This window comes from Phycomyces blakesleeanus (assembly GCF_001638985.1).
Source record: "Phycomyces blakesleeanus NRRL 1555(-) unplaced genomic scaffold PHYBLscaffold_6, whole genome shotgun sequence".
Classification (NCBI taxonomy): Eukaryota; Fungi; Mucoromycota; class Mucoromycetes; order Mucorales; family Phycomycetaceae; genus Phycomyces; species Phycomyces blakesleeanus.
The window spans coordinates 1,768,830-1,791,802 of NW_017265139.1; the positions used below are offsets into that span (position 1 = coordinate 1,768,830).

Here is a 22,973-nt window from a genome sequence, read left to right on the forward strand (position 1 = left end):
TTATTTGTTTTGTTTTACTGACTAGTTTTGTATAGACTTCTGGCAAATCTCTGGAAGAAGTCAACGCGTCTTTTAGTAAATAATAATAATAATAATAATAACTCCCTTTCTACCATACAAGTATACATTAATAAATTCAACATAATACTTAATATTAATACAATAACAATAATACATGCCCACACGCACGTATATCCTTCCATGAATTCAAAATATGAAAATTGACAAGTTGCATAGAAGCACAAAAAATATATATATAAAAGGTCGCCGCTTCATTTTTCTTTGATAAATATCATCAATGATTTGTCAGTATACTTCTTTGTGTGCAGTCTTGATCATGTCAAATAGACTTATTTTAAACATATATTTGTTTTGTTTTTTTACGTTTTTATTTTTATACAGAACCAAGAGGTTGAAGAAAAAAAAGGTTAAAGAAAAGAGGCGATTAATAAACAAGCTTCTCGTCCTAAGAAAAACAATAATAATTAGTTAATGGCACGTATCTTTTTTTCTTATAGATGTAAAATATATTTGATCATCTTGTAAACAAGCAAACAAACAAAAATAAAGTTACTCACCAACTCCTTTGCCTGAGCATAACACTCATCATACATCTCCTTGTAGTCAGCAGCTGCCTCAGCATCCTTGGCATCCTTTGATTTGCCTCCAAAAACAACCATGGCGACGGAAGTGGGGCGCTTGGTTAAACTTGCCTCTCCGAGTTCCTCCTTTGAAGAGACAAAGACATATGGCACGTTGCTGTCCTCGCACAGGACGGGCATGTGGGCCACAACGTCAATGGGAGAAATGTCACCAGCAATGATAACAAATCCCTTTTCACCCTTACGGAGAGCCTTTCCGACTTCCTTTACACCACGACGAACATGCTTAGCCTTGCCAGCTACAATTGTTTTCGTAACAGTTATTATCGAGTTTTTATGTGATCTTATGCATTTGAAAGTAAAAGTATTTTAAATAATAATAGAAAAAAATCTTACCCTTCTTAATGGTCTTGAAGATCTTCTTGGTGAACTTCTTCTCTGCCAAGGGGTGGGCAATAGGAGAGACGTAACGAACGGTCTCAACCTCGGAATCAACGTCCATCTTCTCCTGCTTCACCTTCTTTTCTTTCTTTTCTTTGGCCATGGCGATTAGTTTTTGTAGGGATGATCAACTGGAATGTCTCCCGAGAAGCCTTACATGGAAAAAAAAAGTTGTGACAGGCAAAAGCCACTCTGTCTTTTTGAGCGGTCCTCAAATATTTATGGCGGTCCTTACTCTTTTCTCTCATTCTCTCATTCTTTCTATCTGTCACCGTCCTCCCTCCCCACCTCTCTCTCTCTAAATTCAAGTTTACCTAATCAAAATAATAATAGTAGTAGTATCATGAATGACGATTTGAATGATAGCTTTTATGATTTGCTTGGAGATCTTGATCCATTTGGGAACAGTACTAGCAACGACACATCACAAAATACGCCCAGTAACTTTGACCCTCTCGCCGGACGTGGAAATAAGCGTAGCAGCGGTGACGGTGACGAAGATGAAGAAGCACCAATTCGTGCCAAGAGACAATACAAGAAACTTGATGCTGACCTGTAAGACACCTATTTAACCCGAGAAAATATAAACTTGGATTCAATTGGACTAGTATGCTATCTGATAAGGGCCTGCCGCGTATAAGACACGAAGCTCCTTGGCTTCATTTCAAGGGCAGAGGTTATGAGGTACACCACATTACAGTTATATACATATACTAGGCACGTTTCAACCTGTATACTTTATATTAAACGCAAGTTCATTTTTCTTTTCTTTTTTTTTTTTTAAAAAAAGGATTTGGATCTGGCACGCTTGATGGAATTTTATCATATATGGGCAGATAATCTCTTTCCACGCCTTCCGTTTAGTGATTTTTCACACGCTGTATTGAAAGCAACTGCAAATGGACGCTGTCAAACTGCTCTGGCTACTTGGCAAGATGAATTTGAAGCGAAACGAAATGCAGTACAGCACAAAGATGACGGACCGACAGACATTGGTGAATTGTCTGGGATGACTGTAGAAGGTACTTTCTGTTGTTGTTGTTTTTAATGCATTACAGTGCTTCTCGATATATAAACTTTCTAACCTTCAAATCATTATTTAATTTTAGACGAGGAAAACGAAAGACAGACGCTATCTTCTACAACCACCACCACCACTGCTACTGCTGCTGCTACAGCACCACGGAATCTTAGTTCTCCGCAACGTGAAACCTCTACAGCATCATCCTCTTCTTCTTCTTTACAGCCTGTGAATACAAGCACATCCAGCAGATCTCATATCATTAATGCGTTTGTGACTACTTCTATCGACCAGGACGATTCCTCGGATGACGAAGAACCCCTTTTCCAATTTCCCAAAGCCAGCCCTAATATTATTGCTGCTGCTGTATCAAAGAAGAAACAAGAAACTCCTAGAGTACCTAACCCTGCCAAAGCCAATCGCGCGGCTGCACTTGCCAAGTTGGCAGCTCGCAAACGCGAACAAGAAAAGCAACGCATGGAATCCATGCGAAATAATGATAGTGAAGATGAGGATGAAGAAGATCCTGGAGCAGAGTATATAAATGATATGTAAATTATGCAAAGCAAAAAGAAAAGAAAAGAATAAGAGGAAGGGGTTTGTAAGTGAGAAAGAGCGACACTACATTGAGTAGATTGACATCCAAAGACAGTATTTACCCAAAGGACTAAAAGAAAAGAAAAAAGAACGATATAAAGTGTATGGTACAAAGTGTAAGAATAGGAAGTAAAGCTGTCCATTTTTTAGATTACAGTCATCTCTTGTTCTTGTGTGTCAGAATCAGACTCTGTGCCATCGTCCTGATTGATGATGGTGTCTGCTAGCTGCTTTTGATGGTGGCTGATGTAGACAGCCGATTTTTGTTTGTCAACAACCTTGCTGTCGACAACCACCTGTCGAATATATGATCCAGGTGCGTCGTACATGGGTTCAAGCAAAATAGATTCCTGCAAATATAAGAAAAATTAGTCGTCGTCGTACACACAAATTTCTACATATTGGCATGAATCTTGTACCATAATACGACGTAGTCCACGAGCACCGGTTTTTTTCTCTAACGCATGCTCGGCTACACGTTTCAAGGCTGTCTTACTAAATCTTAGGCCAATCTGCGTAAAGCAAATACATATATTATTAAACTCCATATTAAAAATAAATAAAGTGTTCATTTTCTTTACCTGGCTCAACTCAAACAACCCCTTGTATTGTGCTACAAGTGAATTCTTAGGCTCTGTGAGGACTTTGACAAGATCATCGACATTCAGACTGTTGACAGACGCAACCACGGGTAATCTGCCGACAAATTCTGGAATCAATCCATATTTTACTAGATCTACACAATAATACAAATACAGAACATAAGTCGATGTAGTTGCTTTTAACTTGTTCTCACGCATATATATATATATGTTTACCTTCTGGTTCTACAAGGGATAACGGTTCAGGCTGGTTAGGCTGTAATGCGTGGGAGCTATCCTTGCCTATTGTTCGAAGACTAGCACCAAATCCAATCGACTTTAACACATAGAGTTAATTAGAATCTTTCAAAGGCAAGTTCGAGTCATATTCATTCTATTATACATATATCCTACCCCTTTAGCCATTCGATCTTGTACGGTCTTTTCAAGGCCAATGAAAGCACCACTGAGGATAAATAGAATGTTGCTAGTGTCAACTGTATATGTTTCTCCTTTTCCAGGCGGTCCCTGACCGTACATAGACCCAGATGATGTATTCCTTCTACCATGGCCTTGTCCCCCGCTGGACTTGTCTGTGATATGAATGGTCGTGCCTTCCAACATTCTCAGTAATGACTAAGGGACAAATGCTTCTGTTAATATTTTAATATTTTAGAACAGAGCATTAGTCGTACTTGTTGAACTCCTTCACCGGAAACGTCTCGGGAAGCTGAATGGACATCGGATCTCCTTGCAATTTTGTCAATTTCATCGATAAACACTATACCCATCTCAGCTTTTTTCACGTTATAATCACACGACTAAAAAAATCAAGACACAATTAAGACACAAAAGGAAGGTAAGATAAAGTCATTACTATTACTATAACTACTACTAGTACTAGAAATATCAATATAATTTTTGATATTTCTTAATAGTGTTTACATATATGATATGTACCTGTAATAGTCGTTGGATAACCAACTCCACATCTTCGCCCACATATCCAGCCTGAGTAAAAGGAGTTGCGTCTGACATTGAAAATGGCACTTTGAGGATCTCGGCTAGTGTCTTGGCAAGTAAGGTCTTTCCTGACCCAGTGGGGCCAATCAATAGAACGTTGCTTTTCTCATAGACAGTCTTCTCTTCTGGTATAGCCGGGGTAGCTAATGGTTTGTCTGTATTTGGTTTATGGGGTGCTTCAGAAGGGGGATTAATCCACGAACGTCTTTGATTTCCTATCATAGTATACTATAGATAAGTTCATCCATGCTCATATGTATTACAACAACAATACGCATGTGTTCGTATTTGCATCTCTGTATATGTGTATTTTTAAAATTAAATTAAGTTGCTTATATTTACCATATGATGGAGACCCCCTCTCTGCTGGAACGAGTTCGCTCGATTGAACAGGAGTAGAGAGATAGTAGTCCTGTGATATAGCTGAATGATGTTCTGCAAAAGCACGGTCCTCTTGGTCTGCAGATACACCATGAGTATCTTCGTGTGGTGGTTCGAGCGATAAATTGGCGCGTACACGGTTGTAGTGGTTGTAAACTGCGACTGCGAGAATTTTCTTTGCCCTGGCTTGTCCGATTACATACTCATCAAGGTGCTTGACAATCTAATGGAAAACTAAATTAACCTGTGCTTATGTGCATGTATATACATTTTTTAATTCGTAAAGCCAGGTCTTACTGTGCGAGGATTGGCTACTTGTGATGAGAGGAGACTATCGAATGAGCGTGTTGTAGGTTGGTTAAGAGAATTTGGCGAGACGGGGTCTACGGCGTGGTAAAGACGAGTAATATTGATACGTCTTGTAATACGCCCAATAGGTCTTGGGGAAAAGCCTATATTCATCAAGTAGTAGGCTGGCAAAAGAAGACGAGAAACTTTTGACATGAGCAATGTGTAAGTTGTAATTGTTATTTGAGAGATTCAAAGAGAGGAAGGGAAAAAAAAAGAAAAAGAGCAAATAAACAAAGATAGATAATAAAAATATATATATAAGGGGGGCGGGAGGGGGGGTAAAATAAAGTAAAATAGTTAATGGGCTTTTGTGTGTATCAGTGTGTTTATGTACATATATATATATATGTTTGTGTGTATGTGTGTATGTGTGTGTGTGTGTTTAGGCTTCTTTTCTGCTTCTTTTCGGCTTCTGTCTGCCTGTATATCTGCCCGCCTGCTTATATTTTTTTAGTAGACAGTGGGCTTGATGAGGAAACTGCGTCGGACTAGCGAATCGCATGATCTACTGTTTCCAACCTTCCGCTGTCTTTCAACTTTTGCTGAATGTGAGCTACGGTTGACAGTTTATCCAGGACATGACTTCTTCCTTTAGGGTGTAGACGACTAGGCCAGTCTTCACCATAGAGTTCCTCTCCAGCAGTTAGTATATCTCTACAGCAAACAGGACCTTCTGTGCGAGACTGTTCATAGACTGCAGCAGCCAGTACAGCCAGTCCGGGATCAAAATCTCCATCAGGAGTGAGATATTGTGTCAACCATTCCTGCTTATTGTCCTCATCGCACAGCAAGGACAGAACTGCTGTTGATGGTAATGAGAGACCGAGGGCACTTGGACGTTCTGTAGCAGGTAGTAATCGTCTGAATAGATGGAAGCGATGCAGGGCTCGTACGACAGTCTCGAGATCTTCTGGTCTTCCGGGTGTTGTAGTTTGACTGTCATCACTGCTGTCGGCTTCGAATATGGCTATAGGTTCACTGTCGGTGGAGGAGATTGGGCTATAATCGGGATTGTTTGCTGTTGTCTCTGCAGGTGGCATTTCTAATGGGTGAAATGAATGGCGCCACACTGACGATCGTTCTCTAGCTCTTCTCTCCAGACGAATAGAAGGAGGTTCGATGGCTCGCATGTCATCCCAGAATGAAGCAAGTGAAGGTGAATACACAGGCATCAATAGAAAAAAAAAGACGAGTTGAAATAATAAAATAGTTTTATGTATTTGATTTGATTTGATCAGCCCTTTTATTTTGTATTTTATATGTATGTATATATGTATATTATATATTTAATAATAGTATTAAGAAAAAAGGATCAAAAATAGAGATTGCTTGTGTTTTTTGAAATACAAATAATAATGATGAAACAAAAAGAGAATTGGAAGATGTTGCCAATTTTGGTAGGTTGACTGTCCTTTTCCCTTTATCTTCTTTGTAACACACACATACACAAATTCTCTCACTCACTCACTGGTGCATAGATGAAAAATATCTTTTGTCTTTTTTGTAATGAAAAAAAAATGAATAAAATGATGATGAGATATTTCTTATTTTCTGTATTTTTATATGTACTGCTTAAAAAAAGATTGATTGTATGTACGAATTTCTTAGTAACCACCACGTCCGCCACCGAAACCGCCACGGCTGCCACCACGTCCACCGCCGAAACCACCACGGCCTCCACGGTCTCCTCCACCGAAACCACCACGGCCTCCACGGTCTCCACCGAAACCTCCACGGCTGCCACCACGTCCACCGCCGAAGCCGCCACGGCCTCCACGGTCTCCGCCACCGAAACCGCCACGGCCACGAGGGGCACCGCGACCACGGGGAGCACCGAAACCACCACGTCCACCACGCTTCTCGACCTGGCCTTGTCTGCCAGTAGCCTTAGAGCCTAAAAAGAAGAGGAAAGAAATTAAGTTAATATTGGTGATATTAATAGCCCATTGGTAGTAAAAAAGAAAGAATATCATTTTGAAATTATTCGATTGGTGACTTTGCGATTTTAATTGACAGTCAAGAAACCGAAAAAAAGACAGCCAAAAAAACTTATGCAACACACAAGCTACAAACTTACCAGCGTTGGTGACCTTGGGCTTAGGGAGGAAACGCTCGAGGGGAAGGAGCTTGTCAGTGCCAATGTAGACCTTGTCATCAGGCTTGAAGGAGGAGGCAACAACACCATCCTGCATCTTAACGGTGAAGTAGACCTCGTTCAAAGGACCGAGGATCTCATCAACCTTACCGATCTGAGACTTGTTCTCAAGGAAAATAGGTGCGTTGAAATAAGGGATCTTGGCATTGATAGACTTGCAGACCATTTCACCCTCGCATGCATGCTGAAAAGCGCCCATGGCTAAACAATAGCAATAACATCAAACTCATCGTTAATTATTTATCCAAACAATACATACATATTTAAGTTCTAATGTGCATAACAGAGAAAATAAATTTAATTAAATTGGGGAGGATAAGAAACTTACCGACAACCTCAGCAGGAGGACCTTGGGGAGCACCGAAACCACCACCGAAACCACCACGGCCTCCACCACGACCTATTCAACGAAAGAAACAAGAAAGTCGAAATCTCGAATGTCAGATTGATCTTTTGTTTTGCGTAAAATGCCATGATCAACTCATGACAAAATAAATTGTTGGTCGTATTACCTCCACGGAATCCACCGCGTCCACCACCGCGTCCACCACGTTCTCCAAATCCGCCTTTGCCCATGTTGTTATAAGTGTGTTGTAAAAAAAAAGAGGAAAGGGTTAAGGAAGTCCGTCACTAAACCTCGAACAAAATTTTTGACATTCGTGGAAGACAAGAGAGGCTTTGCAGTCACATGACCGTCTTTATCAACTTTCAATTGCCAACTCCAGTCACACACCGGCCCTCTAACGCAGTGGACGCAATGTACGCACATGCGTATGAATAAGAAATTAAGGATGAATAGAACATTACTTCGTCAATAAAATATGAATAAGACTTTAAAAAACTTATACATAGGACACTGATTATCAAGATAAGCTTAATATTTACCATAGAAATCAACTCATTTTTTTTTAAAAATAAAATAAAGAGAAATGTATATAAAGTGTGTATATGTGTTAATTCATGAACCATTCACACTGTATAAATACCTTTTATAAAAATTACATTTTTTTTTTCAATAGAAAAGGATGATTAAAACGCAAGTCATAAATTACGCTGTGTGGTGCCAAAAAAAAATTGGTAATTCCAGGACGCTTTTTTTTATTGGAAAATAAAATAAAAAGCGAAAGACCACAAAAAATTGTTATATGACTCGTATTGAACCTTAAACATGAACCAATTCACTGGCCCAAACAGTCAAAACAACGCCTACCTTCAGAATGCTTTTGTTAATGGTGGACAAGGTTTCATGACTGGAATTCCATCAGACCTACAGTCTGTAGTCAGTGGATTCTCTCCTCAACCTTTGCCACAACAAAAAGTAAGCTTCTATCTTTTTTGCTCGGCTCTACTGTTACTAGTATTACTACTTTTATTATTATAAAAAGGGGATGAGATAGAAGAATAAACGGAAGGGGTGACGATGAATAAAGATGCCTTCAAAAAAACTAAAAATAAAGACTTGGATTCTTAACTACGAATATATATATACATATATACACATATATATAAACCAAAAAAAAACAAATAGATGTATAATCCAGCACAGTTTAATGCCACTTTGGCCGCAGGTGCTAACACTGGCTTGGATGCAGCAGCATCACCAATAAACATGACAATTATGCAAAATGCCGCTCAACGACCCAATGCTTCCCAGATGATGCAAAATAAGCAACACCAACAGGCACAATTACAGCAGCAGGCACAATTACAACAACAGGCACACATACAACAACAAAAACAAGCACATGTACAATCTCAGGCATTCCGACCTACCAATATAGGTCAGCAGCAGGCTTGGCTGAATAAACAGCAACAACAACAACAACAACAACAGCAGCAACAACAACAACAACAGCAGCAGCAGCAACACCACCATCAACAGCAACAGATGCTACTTCAACGTATGGACGAACAGCAGAGAAGACAGTTCTTGATGATACAGCAACAGCATATGCAGAAGGCTATGAACCAACAGAATATTGTTGGTTTCACTGGTCCACAAATGGGTATAAATAATATATCTCTCGATCCTCAATCGTTTGGAATAAATATGGCAATTGAAAAGGCAGCACTTGAACCAAAATTGACAATGATGGATATCAATTCAAAGCGAGTTGAAACAGTAAGGTCTATCTCTGACTTTGAGTATATATATGTATTGATATCTTGTTTGTCACAGATCTTAGCAATGAATCAAGAGCTCATTCGACTGTGTATCGATCATCAGCAGAGAGATACTGCGCCAGACATTGATTTGTCAGAGTGAGTTAGGGAGAATATTTTTTTATTGAGTCTCATTAAATTTATTATTATTCGAAATTAACTATAGATACCAAAAGAGACTCCAATCCAATCTCACCTACTTGGCCACAATGGCCGATATCTCAATGATCAAACCCGGAGAGGTAAAAATATACAATTAAAATCTTGCTGCCGAATAGCGAAGACCAGAAATAACCAAGTTTCCACTGTAGGAATATAAGTCGCCTGCACCTCCTGATCTGTCACCACTCCCTGCACCAGAGTCAGAAATTGCTAACAAGATTCATATGTTGCTCAACACAGCACAAATGCTTTTTTCTCAAGATCCTCAGGACAAGTTTATGAATGGAAATGATTCTATTTCCTCGCCATACTCTCAATCACAGAGAAGCCAATCATCACCTGTTCAACGCGCCACACCCTTAATACAACCACAGACTCCTCAACAAATACATACTTCACAACAAGCACAGCAACAGGCACAGCAACAAGCACAGCAACAAGCACAACAACAAGCACAGCAACAAGCACAGCAACAAGCACAGCAACAGGCGCAGCAACAGGCGCAGCAACACCAACACCAACAACAACAACAGCAGCAACAACAACAACAACAACAACAACAACAACAACAACAACAACAACAACACCAGCACCAGCACCAGCATCAACAACAAGTACAACATCAACTTCAACAGCAACAACAGCAACAGCAGCAACAACAGCTTCAACAACAACAGCAACAACTCCTTCGCCAACAAGCATCGGCTATGAGACAACAACAACAACAACAATTCCTCAATAATACAAAGACCTCTGGCAGCATACCCACAGCAGGAAGAAGCGTTATGATGAGTAATGCTAATATTGATCCCCAGACTATTCTCAGGCAAGTACAACAGCAGCAGCAACAAAATATGATGAGACAACAACAACAACAACAACAACAACAACAACAACAACAACAACAACAACAACAACAACAACAACAACAACAGCAACAGCAACAACAGAAACAACCAATGTTAAACACCATGAATATGGGTATGAATGGCATCGGTCTTGCCAATGATGTCATGCTGAACAATGGATTCAATAATCTTGCTCAGTCTGGTTCACCAATTTCTCAGTCTCTTGATGCTACAATGTCACCCAGTATGACATCTACATCAATGTCGGCAAATGCTATGAATCCTGCAGATTTAATAACCAACGGAATAATTAATCCTGCAATGATGTTGAACAATGCGCCTGGTTTGAATATGATGGGCATGTATGGTGGAAACAATCCTGGTAATGAGGATGCTGGTAACTTGCAGAATGTAATGATGATGATGCAACGGTTACAACAGCAACAGCAACAACAACAGCAACAACAAAAAGAATTTGAAGAAGCGTTTACAAGCCGGTCTTAGTTCGTCATGAGTTTTCTTTGATGCTTATGAGAAATACCATAAAAAAGAAAGAGAGAGAAAACGAAAACACACTTGCAGACAAGGTTATATATATCACGTCTTCTTTTTTTAAAAAAAAATGTTGATAATCCACCAAAAAAAGAGAAAGTAGCATCATACATATATACTTCTTTAAGTTTATTAAACAATCAATCCATTAAATGAGGTTAAAGAAAGAGAGTATATGAGTACATATTTCATTTGATCTTGGATTACGAATTAGGTGTCACAGCATTTCTGGCTCCTTTTCTGTATTAATTTCCTTTATAACCGTAGGGGTGGTCCGTGCTGCACATCTATTAACCAGAAAGTATTTCGACAGCTAGCTTGGCAAATACATATACACACCATATTTTTTGCTCTTGAAAGTATTATGACTTGATAGATTGAGAAAATCATCATTATTTATTTACTTGTAATAATTAGAATATGGTTACTCGTCTTTGTTGCCTATTAAATGATAACATTGTTTATTAGCCATGAATTAAAAACACGAGTGTTTCAGAATGAACCTTTAATTCTGAAACTTATGCCTTTCATTTTCCTTCGAATATCTTATCTTTATTGATTTTATGCCTATATAAATATCTAAAGCATAAAATCAATAAAGTCAATAGTACATTTAAGCGTAACAAAAAGAGAAAACAATATCATGTAGCTAATGAAATATTTTTATTTCATGAATAGGGGCTGAATATAAAATTATAATTTGATAATAATGTAGATAAATAATACATGAAGAGATAAACCAATAAAAAGTATCATGAAAGTAGTATATGCTTGATATTCTAAGCAGCCACCTTCTTAGGGTTGTTAAGATCGCAAGCCTGGGGATGCTTGGCACACCACTTGGGTTGAACCGGCTCTGCGTTGATTCCTCGACTCTGGAGTCTGTAAACCCAATCAAGGAAACGAGGCTGAAACTCCTCTACAGTTCTTCGTTGATTTTTGTTGTCATAGCTACCAGACCAATAGATTTCAGCAGCAGCAGAAGCACGAGGCCATAGACGACCATCAACGACATGGTAATCGGACTGTTCTGCCCAAAGAGCTGCTTCACCGCCCAATACCTTTCCAGGGTGACTGTCTTTAACTTCAAAGCTCATGTCATAAGAATAGATACGCTGCCATGTCTATATAGGCAAAATGAAAATTAGTTAAACATATTTTTGTATTAAATTGTTTTAATATATATAATTATAGGCATTATTTCTAAGCTAATTACTTACTTTGAAAGGGGAACACCAGCTACCGCCAACACCACCATAGTTGAAAGTGTCTTCAGGGGTTTCCTGTTGAGTAGGACTAATGTATCGTTCGTCATCTCCAACCCAGCCTATTTTTATTAGAATTATTATTAAGATTTGTGATTTAGTTTACTAAAGATCAAAAACAGTATTTTTTTAAAAAAATATATATCTTGATATACTTACCACCATGGCCGCAATCGAGGTAAAAGTAAGCGTAATTTGAGACAATAACATCGTGTCCTTTTGCAGTATAAGTTGAGGGAGGGGCTAACCAGGTTTGCACAATGGTGTCAACAGGCATTGATCCACCATCCTTAATAGGATCTTCCCAAATAATAGATCTCTTTTTCTGAGTCTTGACAAAGTCTAGAAGCTTATTTTCCCATTCGAACCAAATCTCATTGTAAGTCATATTGTGTTTCTCAGCGTAGGCCACAATAGTCTTCTCTTTGGGCCAGCATGCCGTATTCAATTCATCTCCACCAGCATGATATAAAGTATCAGGGAATATATGAGTTGCTTCTTTAATCAGGTCTTCAACAAGTTTCCAGGCACCTTCATTGATAGGATTCAATTGTCCGGCAGGTGGCTCGGCAGCAAAGTCTCCCCACCATTCACCAATGCACGCCATGTAATCAGGATGGGACTCGGCTATAGTGGCAGTGTGAGCGGGCATATCGAGTTCTACAATCAAGCGTACGCCACGCGACTCGCCGTAGCGGATGATAGTCTCGACATCTTTTGGTGAATAAACTTCCTTGGATGAATATGCTCCTTTTTCGGATAGTTCTGGGTGAGACTTGAAGTACAAAGGCCAGGATTGGGAATCGGTGACATGCCAGTGCAAGACGTTCATCTTATTGAAGGCCATAGCATCAATAGTACGCAGAATATCCTTGACAGGATAGAAATTACGGGCAGTATCAAGCAGAATACCACGGTGACCGTATGTAGGATGATCAATAATATGGGCAGTATGAGCAATAAGACCATCATGTTTCCCAGATTCAACGAGCTGTGAAAAGGTTTCAAGTCCACGGATAGCACCAACCCAAGTGGCAGCTATAAGAGTAGCTTTTCCGCCTTTGGAAGGGACATCGAGAGTATAAGACTCGTCAATACCGATATCTAGTTTGGCGTAGTTATCTTTGACCGAGATTTCAAGACTCTTGAGAGTTCCAGCGGATCCAAGAGCAGGCTGCTTGGTATAAGGGACCTGGACAGGGACCCACTTTTCTTGATGGATTAGACTATTATAGCGCTTGGCGGCATCCTTAACATGGGGATTTTTGGCGCCAGTGATCTTGAAATCCTTGGAAAGAGAAGCAGAATTTCCGGTCCATTCGACGGATTGTGGAATAGGCAACAAGAATGTTTTTGCATCAACATAGCCGAAAGCAATTGCAGCTGCAGTAATAGCGAGAGAGATCTTCATAATAAATCAAAAGAGAAGTGTGTTATAATGAGGATCAATAGGTTCGGCAAGGGGCTTTATATACCCACACACTAATACACACACTAATAAGTGTTTTGTAAGCAAAATATATTATTGTACTACCGGTTTCCTTCATTTTTCTAGATAGTCTAGTTTGGTAAGCGAATACGGTGAACCCTGTTAAACCTTTAGAAATAAAAAGACCCTGAGGTGGGAAAATGATTACGGTGGCGTTCCACAATAATATTGTACTGAAATGAATATCTTGATTAGGGAATGTTTATCCGCCCCTTGTGAACTGCTTGGGAATAAACCCCTTTTCAACTGGATCCCCCCCACGTCATTTATCTTTGTATAAAGCATTGTCACTCGATTCTGAATACTTCATCTTCTTTAAACTATTCTCTTTTTCTTTTATTTTTGAAATGAAAAGATCACTTTTAACTTTGACTCTGTTATCAGTCGCTTTTGGCCAGCCTGTGTTTCTATGGCCAAAACCTCAATCGATCCAATGGGGAGATGTGCAACTAAACCTTGGGGTTTGTATAACCCTTTTATTTCCTCTTCCGACTCAATTTAAGATATTGTAAGACTCATCTTTGCTTTCCATTTTGTTAGCGCTCGTTCAATATCAGAGGACCGGATATCGCTGTTCTGGAAGACGCCATGAGGCGTTACACGCATTTGATAGCGCGTGAACGATGGGACCCTGTAAGAAACACCCTTGTCTTACAATTTTTTTGGTCAATTGATAGAGCGTGTTTGATAATAAGAAAAAGGTCATGCGTTAATTATCATGATTACTTACACAGGTCCAGGTATCGGATGCTGACAATGTCAACCCAGTGCATGCTTCAAAACACCTAAATTCTCTTGATATTGAGATTATAGACAAAGAAGCAGCCTTGACATTTGGTACAGACGAGTCTTATACTCTCCATATTTCCCCTGAGAACACAATTGGGACCCTTAAAGCACAGACTGTATGGGGTGCCCTCCGTGGTCTCGAAACATTTTCTCAGTTAGTCCAAGCAAAATACAATGACAGTGAAGGCGAAGACGAGGATGAAGACGAGTATGCGTACGAGGATGACAATGATCTAGGGTTCCAAGGACTTTTTATTCCCCAAACCCCGATAATTATCAATGATGAGCCTCGTTTCTCTCATCGTGGTCTTATGCTTGGTGAGTCATGTATTTCTTATTATGCTGAATTATTCCAAGGCATAGAGTGCTTAACCATAATTTACATTCAAGATACTTCAAGAAACTATTATCCAGTCAAGGACCTTCTTCGTACATTAGATGCAATGGCTTATAACAAAATGAATGTAAGATTATCTTATTCAGCTAAATCGGATACTAACATCAGGGAAACTAATAATCCCTTCTTTAATTAAATTCCATCTTAGGTATTTCATTGGCATATCACAGACTCTCAAAGTTTCCCTCTTGTCCTAGATAGTGTTCCCGAACTTGCAAAAAAGGGAGCTTATCGTTTACACGGCAAAAAGCTTGTGTACACAAAACAAGACGTTAGGGTCATTGTCAAACATGCCCATTCTCGTGGTATTCGAGTCATACCAGAAATTGATATGGTAAGCAATTTATAATTAGTTTATTGCCATGTTTCCTGAATAGTAAACATGTATTATCTTGAAATCCATACAGCCAGGACATACGGGATCCTGGGCAAAGGCATTTAAGCAGTTTATGTAGGTTCAATTCTAGAGCTTATAAATCTAGAAATGGACTGTAATTACTTTATGAAAGGAGGCAATGTTTATGTATACTGATAGTTCTGGAATATATCCTTTATTCAGCACATGTTCGGACAGGTTCTTTCTTGATCCTAGTAATTCCTGGGAGAAAAGATACGCAGCAGAGCCGGGATCAGGCCAGCTTAACCCAATTCTCAAAGGAACATATACTTTAGTGAAACAAGTTATTGATGAAGTGACTGCCCTATTTCCTGACGAATGGTACCACGGAGGAGGAGATGAGCCAGTTTACAGATGCTGGGAAGATGCGAAATCGGTTCGAGACTACATGGCTAGAAACAATGTCACTGGACTTGATTTACTGAACATCTTTTTGGAAAAAGAACTGGAGATTATTAGTAATACTGGAAAGACCGCTATGTTGTGGGAAGGCAAGTACACTACTTATAAAATAAAATCACGCGACTGTTAAGTCTAACTATTGTACGTATTGTTCTTCGCTTTGAAAATAAAGATTCGGTAACAGAAAACCATTTGGCAATACCAAAAGATGTGGTGATCCAAGTGTGGAAAAACCCAGTGAAAAAAGCAGTCAAGGCAGGGTACAAAGTAATTGCTTCATCTTCTAATTTTTGGTACTTGGATTGTGGCCATGGACAATGGAGGTATGAAACAAAGAAAAAATTCCAAAAGTTTTTTTTTATTAAAGTATATGTGAACGGGTTTTATTCACTTGTAAGTGGGAATGATACAGCTGTGAATGAGCAAAGTCCACCTGTCATCAAAAAACCACTTCAAAAAGCGCTAGAGAAATATGAAGGATCCGATAATTACAACCCTTCAAACTGGGGCGGATCTGGCGGTGATTGGTGCAGGTAAGATCAAAATTATTTTGTCTCACTAAAAGAAAAGATACTTGCCTAACTTTGCCTAACTCTTTCTAGCCCTTTCAAGTCATGGCAGCGTATGTACATTTACGATATAACTTACGGGCTGTCAAAAGAAGAGACAAAATATGTGCTAGGTGGTGAATGTGCCCTTTGGTCAGAACAATCAGATGAAACGACTTTAGATGCCAGACTCTGGTAAGATAGAAAGAAAATCCTTTGATATAATTCGAGACAATCCTATGCTGACAATACTTTCTTTTTATAGGCCTCGTGCTGCTGCAACTGCCGAAGTCCTCTGGTCAGGAAATTACGATGAAGATGGGAATAAGCGAAGTGTAGACGATGCTATGCCACGCATGTTCGATTGGCGTTATAGATTATTGAAGCGTGGTATCCGTGCTGAGCCCCTTCAACCTCTATGGTGGTAAGCACTGATGTTCTTTTCTTACTGTTTTTAAATAGAGCTGCTTACATTATTTTATCTCATTATAGTGGATCTCATCCACATATGTGTGACGCTGCTTTCCCGGCCGGATACTTGTAAACTGCATAGAATTATGTTTTATACTTTATATACATATATAAAAATATGTCTTCTTGGCAGCCTTAGAAAGAATAAAAAGCCAATTAGTACCCTGTATTTCTTCCAGAAATAATTCACTTTAAATAAATGATCAATAAAAGAATTTTTGAATATATCGTATCAAATTAGAGATAAATGTGTTGTTTTAACTTATGCTAGTTCCTGACAGGAAAATAATCTGCTTTATATATAAAAACATATATTTTCAGAAAGGAAAATAAAAAAAAATGCATTTTTTCTCTTCAATGTAATATTTCCAAATAAGGTATATACTACTGGATCGTCTTTGTTATCAACCCTATTTTAAAATGAAATGTATGATTCTTCTAGATGTAAAGGTATTGATAAACCTTCGTTATAATCTGGTGAACTAAGGAGGATGTATGCTCTTCCTTTTCAGATTACTTATTTCCACAGGTTATACAGAAAAAGAGCCTTAAACAATACATGATCACGAAGGATATTGGGACCGAATATTGGCCATTTATTTTATAGCTTCCCAGGAAATATAAGCTGTATATTTATGAGGCTAGATTAATTAGAAGAAGTCTACAATAGATAATTATATAATTATTAACAACCTAGCTGTTGAAAGGAAAGGTATTAAGACAAATGGACTATTGATATATGTATATGCTTCAGATAATTATGTACCATAGTTTTTAGGCATTAATCCGCATTACGCCCTGATTTACAAAATTAAGGTTTTATGCTTAAGAAATTTCCTCTTAAACATATATATATATATATTTGCGCATGTTTGTGTTTTGTAACGATGATATTGATAAATACTGTACTGGATCTTCAAAGATAAGCAGCAGAGATATTTCCAAAAAGGATCCTTCTGTTATCATGAATTATCTCTCTGAAAAAGGTAGCCAAGCATAAATGCACATATGCATTCATATACACATACACACGGTCAACTGTAACGCAAATTAATCCTAAGGGTATTGCATTTCACTTTTTGTTTATTCGATCATGAGATGATGCTCTTCTTGAAAAGAAAAGAAAAACAATACTCTGTAGCATATCGTGCTTATATTTGATAGGCCTTACGTGAAGTGAGGCCATAGGCGGGGATACAAGGTATTATGGGGTAGATCATAACGACCTTAAAGTCACCACAGTCATATAGGAAATTTGAAATTCAATAATCAAAGTCAATTGCTAAACAAAGCTCATGTACCTTTTGTAATCCTTCCTTTTGTTCCTTGTTGGCTGAATATAGAAACCAGTTTGTGAGAACTAGTTTTTATTTTTATTTTAAGAAAAAGAACTCATATTTTTTTTTGCTTTTATATATATAATTGTTTATCGATTGACCTCAAACCAACAGGAGAGAGAGAGAGAGAAAAAAAAGAGGCTTACAAGGAGGAAGGAGTCTATAAAAGTATTTATCCTATGTCTCTATTTTGCCACAAACCCTATATTCCATCAAAGAATTCTACATACAGTGTATAAAATAAGCCTTGTGGAATGGCCTCTTATTTTCTTAGAACTACAGAGTCTGTTTATCCAGTGCTGGGTGACGACATGTTGCATGGGTAAAGACACAAGAATTATGTGGTCTCCTATTTCTTTGTCTACTGCATTTGTGATTTTTTATAATTATTATTATTATTATTATTATTTCTAATTCAAAGGACCGACCTGGGTTTAGATTTGCATATCACAGTCTATTGATTATTTGAAAATGGTGCCCAAGGAAAAAGTCGTTTATTTCGGCCGCAATATATTGTATGCTTAGAGGCGGTAAATGTTGAATATGAAATGAAAAAGGTAAGAAGAGGGCTCCTTGATTTTCAATGATTTTATTCACATGTTTGATAGTAGCTTCTCTTCCAAGAAACCCCCTTTTTATAAATACGTTTTTCAACTTGATCTTGCTCAGAACTTCTATAGAGACTTAATATATGAAGGTGGCAATAAATGTAATATGAAGCAGAAATATGAAAACACGCATGCACATAAAAAACAAATTGAGATCTTTAGATTGTGTTTTTTTTTGTGTGTGTGGAATGACTGGGCTCTTGGTTTCTGGATCGGTGGTACCACTTCTTGTACTCTATTTTATTTTATATCAAAAAGTCCTTTTGTTACTGTCTTTTGATTCTTCATCTATATTATAAGAGCTTACACATAATTTTGATCACGCTGAGTAAGATAAGGAGCTGTATATCATATGAAAAAAGAAGATGATTCTATTGAAGCAAAAACTTGCTGCTTTGTTTGTTTGTTGATAATCTTATCTACCTAGAGTATATAATTTCAATAAGCCTCTTCTAAAAAAACTCTGTATAATTGACTTTTGAGATCAACCAAGGGAGCTAACCCAGCTGGCCCTTGAAATACAAAGGGATATTTGTATAGAGTCTTCAAAGACCAAGAGGAGTTCAGCCGGGCAAACCTAAGAGAGAGTGTGTGTGATGGTTATTTTCTTTTTCTTTTCACCAAGATCCCTCACTTTACTCTATCCCTCTAATCCCTTTCTCGTTCACCCCTGTAAACTCCCCTTGCCCTGTACCTCCCTCGTTCCTGTCGGTGCTAAAGAAAAAGGGAGGCTGATGTATGCCATCTAAAAAGGCTTTTCAAATTGTTTATTTTATATCCAGTTTTTCATATTACAACATTTCCTTCCTTCTTTGCTACTCTTTTCTTTACATCAGGAACTCCATAAAAGCATCTCTATTCTAGGGTTCACGCTTATAATCTTCTTTTCAAGCGAGATTTCCTACACCCCGTTTTTTTCAATCCAGCTTAAATCTTCTCTTTGTTACAGCCATGGGTAGCGATACTCAAGAAGATAGAATGCCTATGCTTATCCCAATGGCGCACATGTCCGATGGAGAATCATCAGTATTTGGAGTGACAGCTGAACAGCTGGTGGAGATGGTTGATCGAAAAGATTTGGATTTCCTTGATCAACTAGGTGGAGTCGATGGATTAGCAAGAGCTCTTCAGTCCCACCCAATTCGCGGACTATCGAGCACAGATTGTGGAATGATTGGTCCAGTAAATACAGCAGATCCAAATAAAGAAGATCGAGGCTGTGAAAGAATTGAAGCCTTTGGAATCAATGTACTACCTACAGTTGAACAAGCCAGTTTGTGGCAGTTGATGTGGATCGCCTTTCAAGACAAAACCCTGGTAATATATTGTTATATGCAAGTATTAGGTTCGAATCACAACTTAAATTTTACTCCACACTATAGATTCTTCTGGTTATTGCGGCTGCTGTGTCACTATCTGTTGGTCTCTACCAGGATCTTACAACAGTCGAATATGATTCAAGTGGCAACCAGGTACCGGGCGTAAAATGGGTAGAAGGTGTGGCCATTCTATTAGCAGTCGTACTGGTTGTAGTTGTTGGAAGCCTTAATGATCATAACAAAGAACGACAATTCCGAAAGCTAAACGCAAAGAAAGATGATCGTCTGGTTAACGGAATCCGCGATGGCGTATCTTGTGTACTGTCGATTGCAACTGTACAAGTTGGCGATATACTTCGTCTGGAGCCCGGAGACATATTACCCACTGACGGTGTTTTTGTCCAGGGTCATCATCTCAAGTGTGACGAATCCGGAGCCACGGGCGAGTCTGATGCAATCCATAAAACATCTCACCGAGCATCACTTGGATGGAGTACCCAGCCATTCTCGATGTCCTGTTCATCATCATCAAGTGATACTCAAACTCTTGTCTGCTCTACCGAAGAGAAAGAAGTATGGCTGGATGACAGTGCCAGTGTAGCCAGCATAGCTTCTCCACATCCAGACCCATTCTTAATATCTGGAAGTAAAGTATTAGAGGGCATGTGCACATATATGGTGACAGCAGTAGGACCTCACTCGTTTCATGGGCGAACATTATTGGCAATGCAAGTAAAGAGTGAGACAACACCACTACAAGAAAAGCTGGACGGACTGGCAGGCCAGATTGCGACTCTCGGTTCATTAGCGGGTGGGCTTTTATGTGTCGTACTGTTGGCCCGTTGCATAGCTGGCTATTGGCTATCAGATGAGCCACTCGATCCCACACAAGTAGTTTCACAAGTGATGCGTATCTTGGTAACAGCTGTAACGGTAGTGGTTGTGGCTGTTCCTGAAGGACTACCATTAGCTGTTACACTTGCATTGGCCTATGCAACCCGTCGGATGTTGAAAGACAACAATCTTGTTAGAGTTCTTGCCGCATGCGAAACTATGGGAAATGCAACAACTATATGTACAGATAAAACCGGAACGCTCACACAGAATATAATGACCGTAGTAGCCGGAAGCTTTGGGCAATTCGGATTTGCGGTTAATCCAGAACCTGCTAGTGATTTGTGCGATCCTTCAAATATCGGTCGCCGTCTCCCTCTTTCATTACGCCAATCAATTCAGCAAGCAGTTGCTATCAATTCAACTGCATTCAGGACAACTACAACAGATGGACAGACAATCCTGGTAGGAAGTCGTACAGAAACTGCATTATTATCTTTCGCAACCGAATGTCTCGATAGTCCTCCTTTTGAGATATTGAGAAGTGACTGGCCTGTAGAACACGTCTATCCATTTAGTTCGGCTAGCAAGCTGATGGCCAGCTTAATAAGGGTAAATTCTTCTAGCCCAATGTACCGTCTCCACATCAAAGGTGCACCAGAACTGCTACTTCCACATTGTTCACACTCCGTAGACCTTCCGATGACACCAGAACTACTAGCCAAGTTTCATGCTACACAACACGCATATGCTTCACGCAGTCTCCGTACTTTGGCTATTGCAACCTGTGATATCGATGGCTGGCCTGGTAATCGTCTATTGTCTGACATCCTTGAAGAGAACAAGCTTCACTTATTGGGTATTGTCGGTATCCAAGACCCCCTTAGGGTAGGCGTTAAAGACGCAGTCCGTGCATGCCAGCGGGCAGGCGTGTGTGTTCGAATGGTGACCGGCGATAATATCGAGACAGCAAAGAGTATTGCAAAGGAATGCGGAATTTCTTCAATGGAAAGTCTGGTGATGGAAGGTGCACAATACCGCCAGCAATCGGATAGCCAGCGACAGGCTCTCTTGCCGCGTTTACATATTTTAGCTAGAGCAAGCCCAGAAGATAAGCGTCAACTGGTCCTAGATCTTAAAGCAACTGGCGAAACAGTAGCTGTGACAGGCGATGGTACCAATGATGGACCGGCACTAAGATCAGCAGATGTTGGGTTCTCCATGGGGCTCACAGGAACAGAGGTCGCAAAAGAGGCATCAAGCATTATTCTTATGGACGACAATTTTGCAAGCATTGTCAAGGCTATCTCTTGGGGACGCTGTGTAAACGACGCGGTCAAGAAATTTCTCCAGTTTCAAATCACGGTTAACATAACTGCAGTCATGCTGACAATAATTTCTGCGGTGTTAAGCGATGAACAAGCATCTGTTTTGACCGCTGTTCAGCTATTGTGGGTGAATCTAATTATGGACACATTCGCCGCCCTGGCCCTTGCTACCGATCCACCTACTCCAGACCTTCTTGAGCGGTTACCAACTTCTCGCAGCTCACATTTGATTGACAGAAGGATGTGGAAAATGATTATAGGCCAAGCCGTTTATCAAATTATTGTGATGCTCAGTTTGCTATACACTAATGTTCTTGGACTGGCACATGTACCTGCCACTCTTCAAACGATGGTATTTAATACCTTTGTATTCTGTCAGATATTCAATCAAGTCAAGTATGTTGTATTTTGTGTAAAATTTTGTCTTATTAGCCTTTACTAATGACGCGTGTCTTTATTGATTTATTGTAGTTGTCGACGCATTGATAACAAATTCAATGTAGTAAAAAACATACCCAACAACCCATTTTTTATTTTTATATTTATCATTAGTGTGGTTGGTCAAGCCATGATTGTCCAATGGGGAGGACCTGCCTTTCAGACTATACCACTTGGTGTATCGCAGTGGTGTCTAAGTGTCTTAATAGGATCCTTTTCATTGATCATTGGTGCAGTTCTTAGACTTGTCCCAGACCATTTGATTCAGATACCCGGAAGATCATTCTACCAGCCAATAAGTCAAGAACATTCATGAATTCTAGCATTCGATGTCATTGTATTTTCAAAACAACAGAGTTCAGATCAAGCTCCATTCTACTCAATTAACACATTTTATTCACGTGACACGCGAATCAGCGCGAGAGAGTGTCATCTCATTCCTGAAAAATAATAAATAAATAAATAAATAAATAA

At 39.2% G+C, this 22,973-nt stretch overlaps 9 protein-coding genes across 9 annotated transcripts; 5 read left to right on the forward strand and 4 right to left on the reverse strand.

Annotated features, from left to right (window-relative positions):
- Positions 1 to 357: 357 nt before the first annotated feature.
- On the reverse strand, positions 358 to 1,159 carry PHYBLDRAFT_132328 (hypothetical protein). Its single transcript, XM_018429488.1, has 3 exons — positions 999 to 1,159; positions 579 to 901; positions 358 to 466 (listed from the first exon to the last, which is right to left on the reverse strand). Exons 1-3 carry the CDS (start codon positions 1,144 to 1,146, stop codon positions 446 to 448), a joined length of 492 nt encoding a protein of 163 aa, XP_018294328.1. The 5' UTR covers positions 1,147 to 1,159; the 3' UTR covers positions 358 to 445.
- Positions 1,160 to 1,386: 227 nt separating this feature from the next.
- PHYBLDRAFT_166260 (hypothetical protein) lies at positions 1,387 to 2,619 on the forward strand (the record flags this gene model as incomplete). Its single annotated transcript, XM_018435387.1, has 4 exons — positions 1,387 to 1,598; positions 1,652 to 1,727; positions 1,834 to 2,065; positions 2,153 to 2,619. The coding sequence occupies 4 exons, from the start codon at positions 1,387 to 1,389 to the stop codon at positions 2,617 to 2,619; spliced, it is 987 nt and encodes a 328-aa protein (XP_018294329.1).
- Positions 2,620 to 2,933: 314 nt separating this feature from the next.
- On the reverse strand, positions 2,934 to 4,869 carry PHYBLDRAFT_98602 (hypothetical protein; the record flags this gene model as incomplete). The annotated part of the gene is made up of 8 exons (XM_018444057.1): positions 2,934 to 3,011; positions 3,081 to 3,173; positions 3,243 to 3,397; positions 3,480 to 3,579; positions 3,657 to 3,878; positions 3,938 to 4,063; positions 4,203 to 4,480; positions 4,713 to 4,869. Coding segments are annotated over 8 exons (1,209 nt in total), but the record flags the coding sequence as incomplete, so codon positions are not given.
- A 616-nt stretch (positions 4,870 to 5,485) lies between these two features.
- PHYBLDRAFT_166262 (hypothetical protein) lies at positions 5,486 to 6,169 on the reverse strand (the record flags this gene model as incomplete). Its single annotated transcript, XM_018435388.1, has 1 exon — positions 5,486 to 6,169. One exon carries the CDS (start codon positions 6,167 to 6,169, stop codon positions 5,486 to 5,488), a length of 684 nt encoding a protein of 227 aa, XP_018294331.1.
- A 2,151-nt stretch (positions 6,170 to 8,320) lies between these two features.
- Positions 8,321 to 9,626, forward strand: PHYBLDRAFT_166264 (hypothetical protein; the record flags this gene model as incomplete). The annotated part of the gene is made up of 6 exons (XM_018435389.1): positions 8,321 to 8,470; positions 8,681 to 8,899; positions 9,068 to 9,274; positions 9,332 to 9,414; positions 9,482 to 9,557; positions 9,594 to 9,626. 6 exons carry the CDS (start codon positions 8,321 to 8,323, stop codon positions 9,624 to 9,626), a joined length of 768 nt encoding a protein of 255 aa, XP_018294332.1.
- Positions 9,627 to 10,448: 822 nt separating this feature from the next.
- On the forward strand, positions 10,449 to 10,829 carry PHYBLDRAFT_166265 (hypothetical protein; the record flags this gene model as incomplete). The annotated part of the gene is made up of 1 exon (XM_018435390.1): positions 10,449 to 10,829. The coding sequence occupies one exon, from the start codon at positions 10,449 to 10,451 to the stop codon at positions 10,827 to 10,829; it is 381 nt and encodes a 126-aa protein (XP_018294333.1).
- An 827-nt stretch (positions 10,830 to 11,656) lies between these two features.
- On the reverse strand, positions 11,657 to 13,553 carry PHYBLDRAFT_59829 (glycoside hydrolase family 20 protein; the record flags this gene model as incomplete). The annotated part of the gene is made up of 3 exons (XM_018440565.1): positions 11,657 to 12,001; positions 12,098 to 12,204; positions 12,302 to 13,553. 3 exons carry the CDS (start codon positions 13,551 to 13,553, stop codon positions 11,657 to 11,659), a joined length of 1,704 nt encoding a protein of 567 aa, XP_018294334.1.
- A 425-nt stretch (positions 13,554 to 13,978) lies between these two features.
- PHYBLDRAFT_143275 (glycoside hydrolase family 20 protein) lies at positions 13,979 to 16,708 on the forward strand (the record flags this gene model as incomplete). The annotated part of the gene is made up of 12 exons (XM_018430961.1): positions 13,979 to 14,092; positions 14,172 to 14,264; positions 14,366 to 14,738; positions 14,811 to 14,884; positions 14,966 to 15,151; positions 15,225 to 15,268; positions 15,353 to 15,672; positions 15,789 to 15,939; positions 16,015 to 16,149; positions 16,219 to 16,359; positions 16,430 to 16,588; positions 16,657 to 16,708. 12 exons carry the CDS (start codon positions 13,979 to 13,981, stop codon positions 16,706 to 16,708), a joined length of 1,842 nt encoding a protein of 613 aa, XP_018294335.1.
- Positions 16,709 to 19,531: 2,823 nt separating this feature from the next.
- PHYBLDRAFT_154948 (hypothetical protein) lies at positions 19,532 to 22,815 on the forward strand (the record flags this gene model as incomplete). Its single annotated transcript, XM_018433366.1, has 3 exons — positions 19,532 to 19,897; positions 19,963 to 22,457; positions 22,533 to 22,815. 3 exons carry the CDS (start codon positions 19,532 to 19,534, stop codon positions 22,813 to 22,815), a joined length of 3,144 nt encoding a protein of 1,047 aa, XP_018294336.1.
- Positions 22,816 to 22,973: the final 158 nt, after the last annotated feature.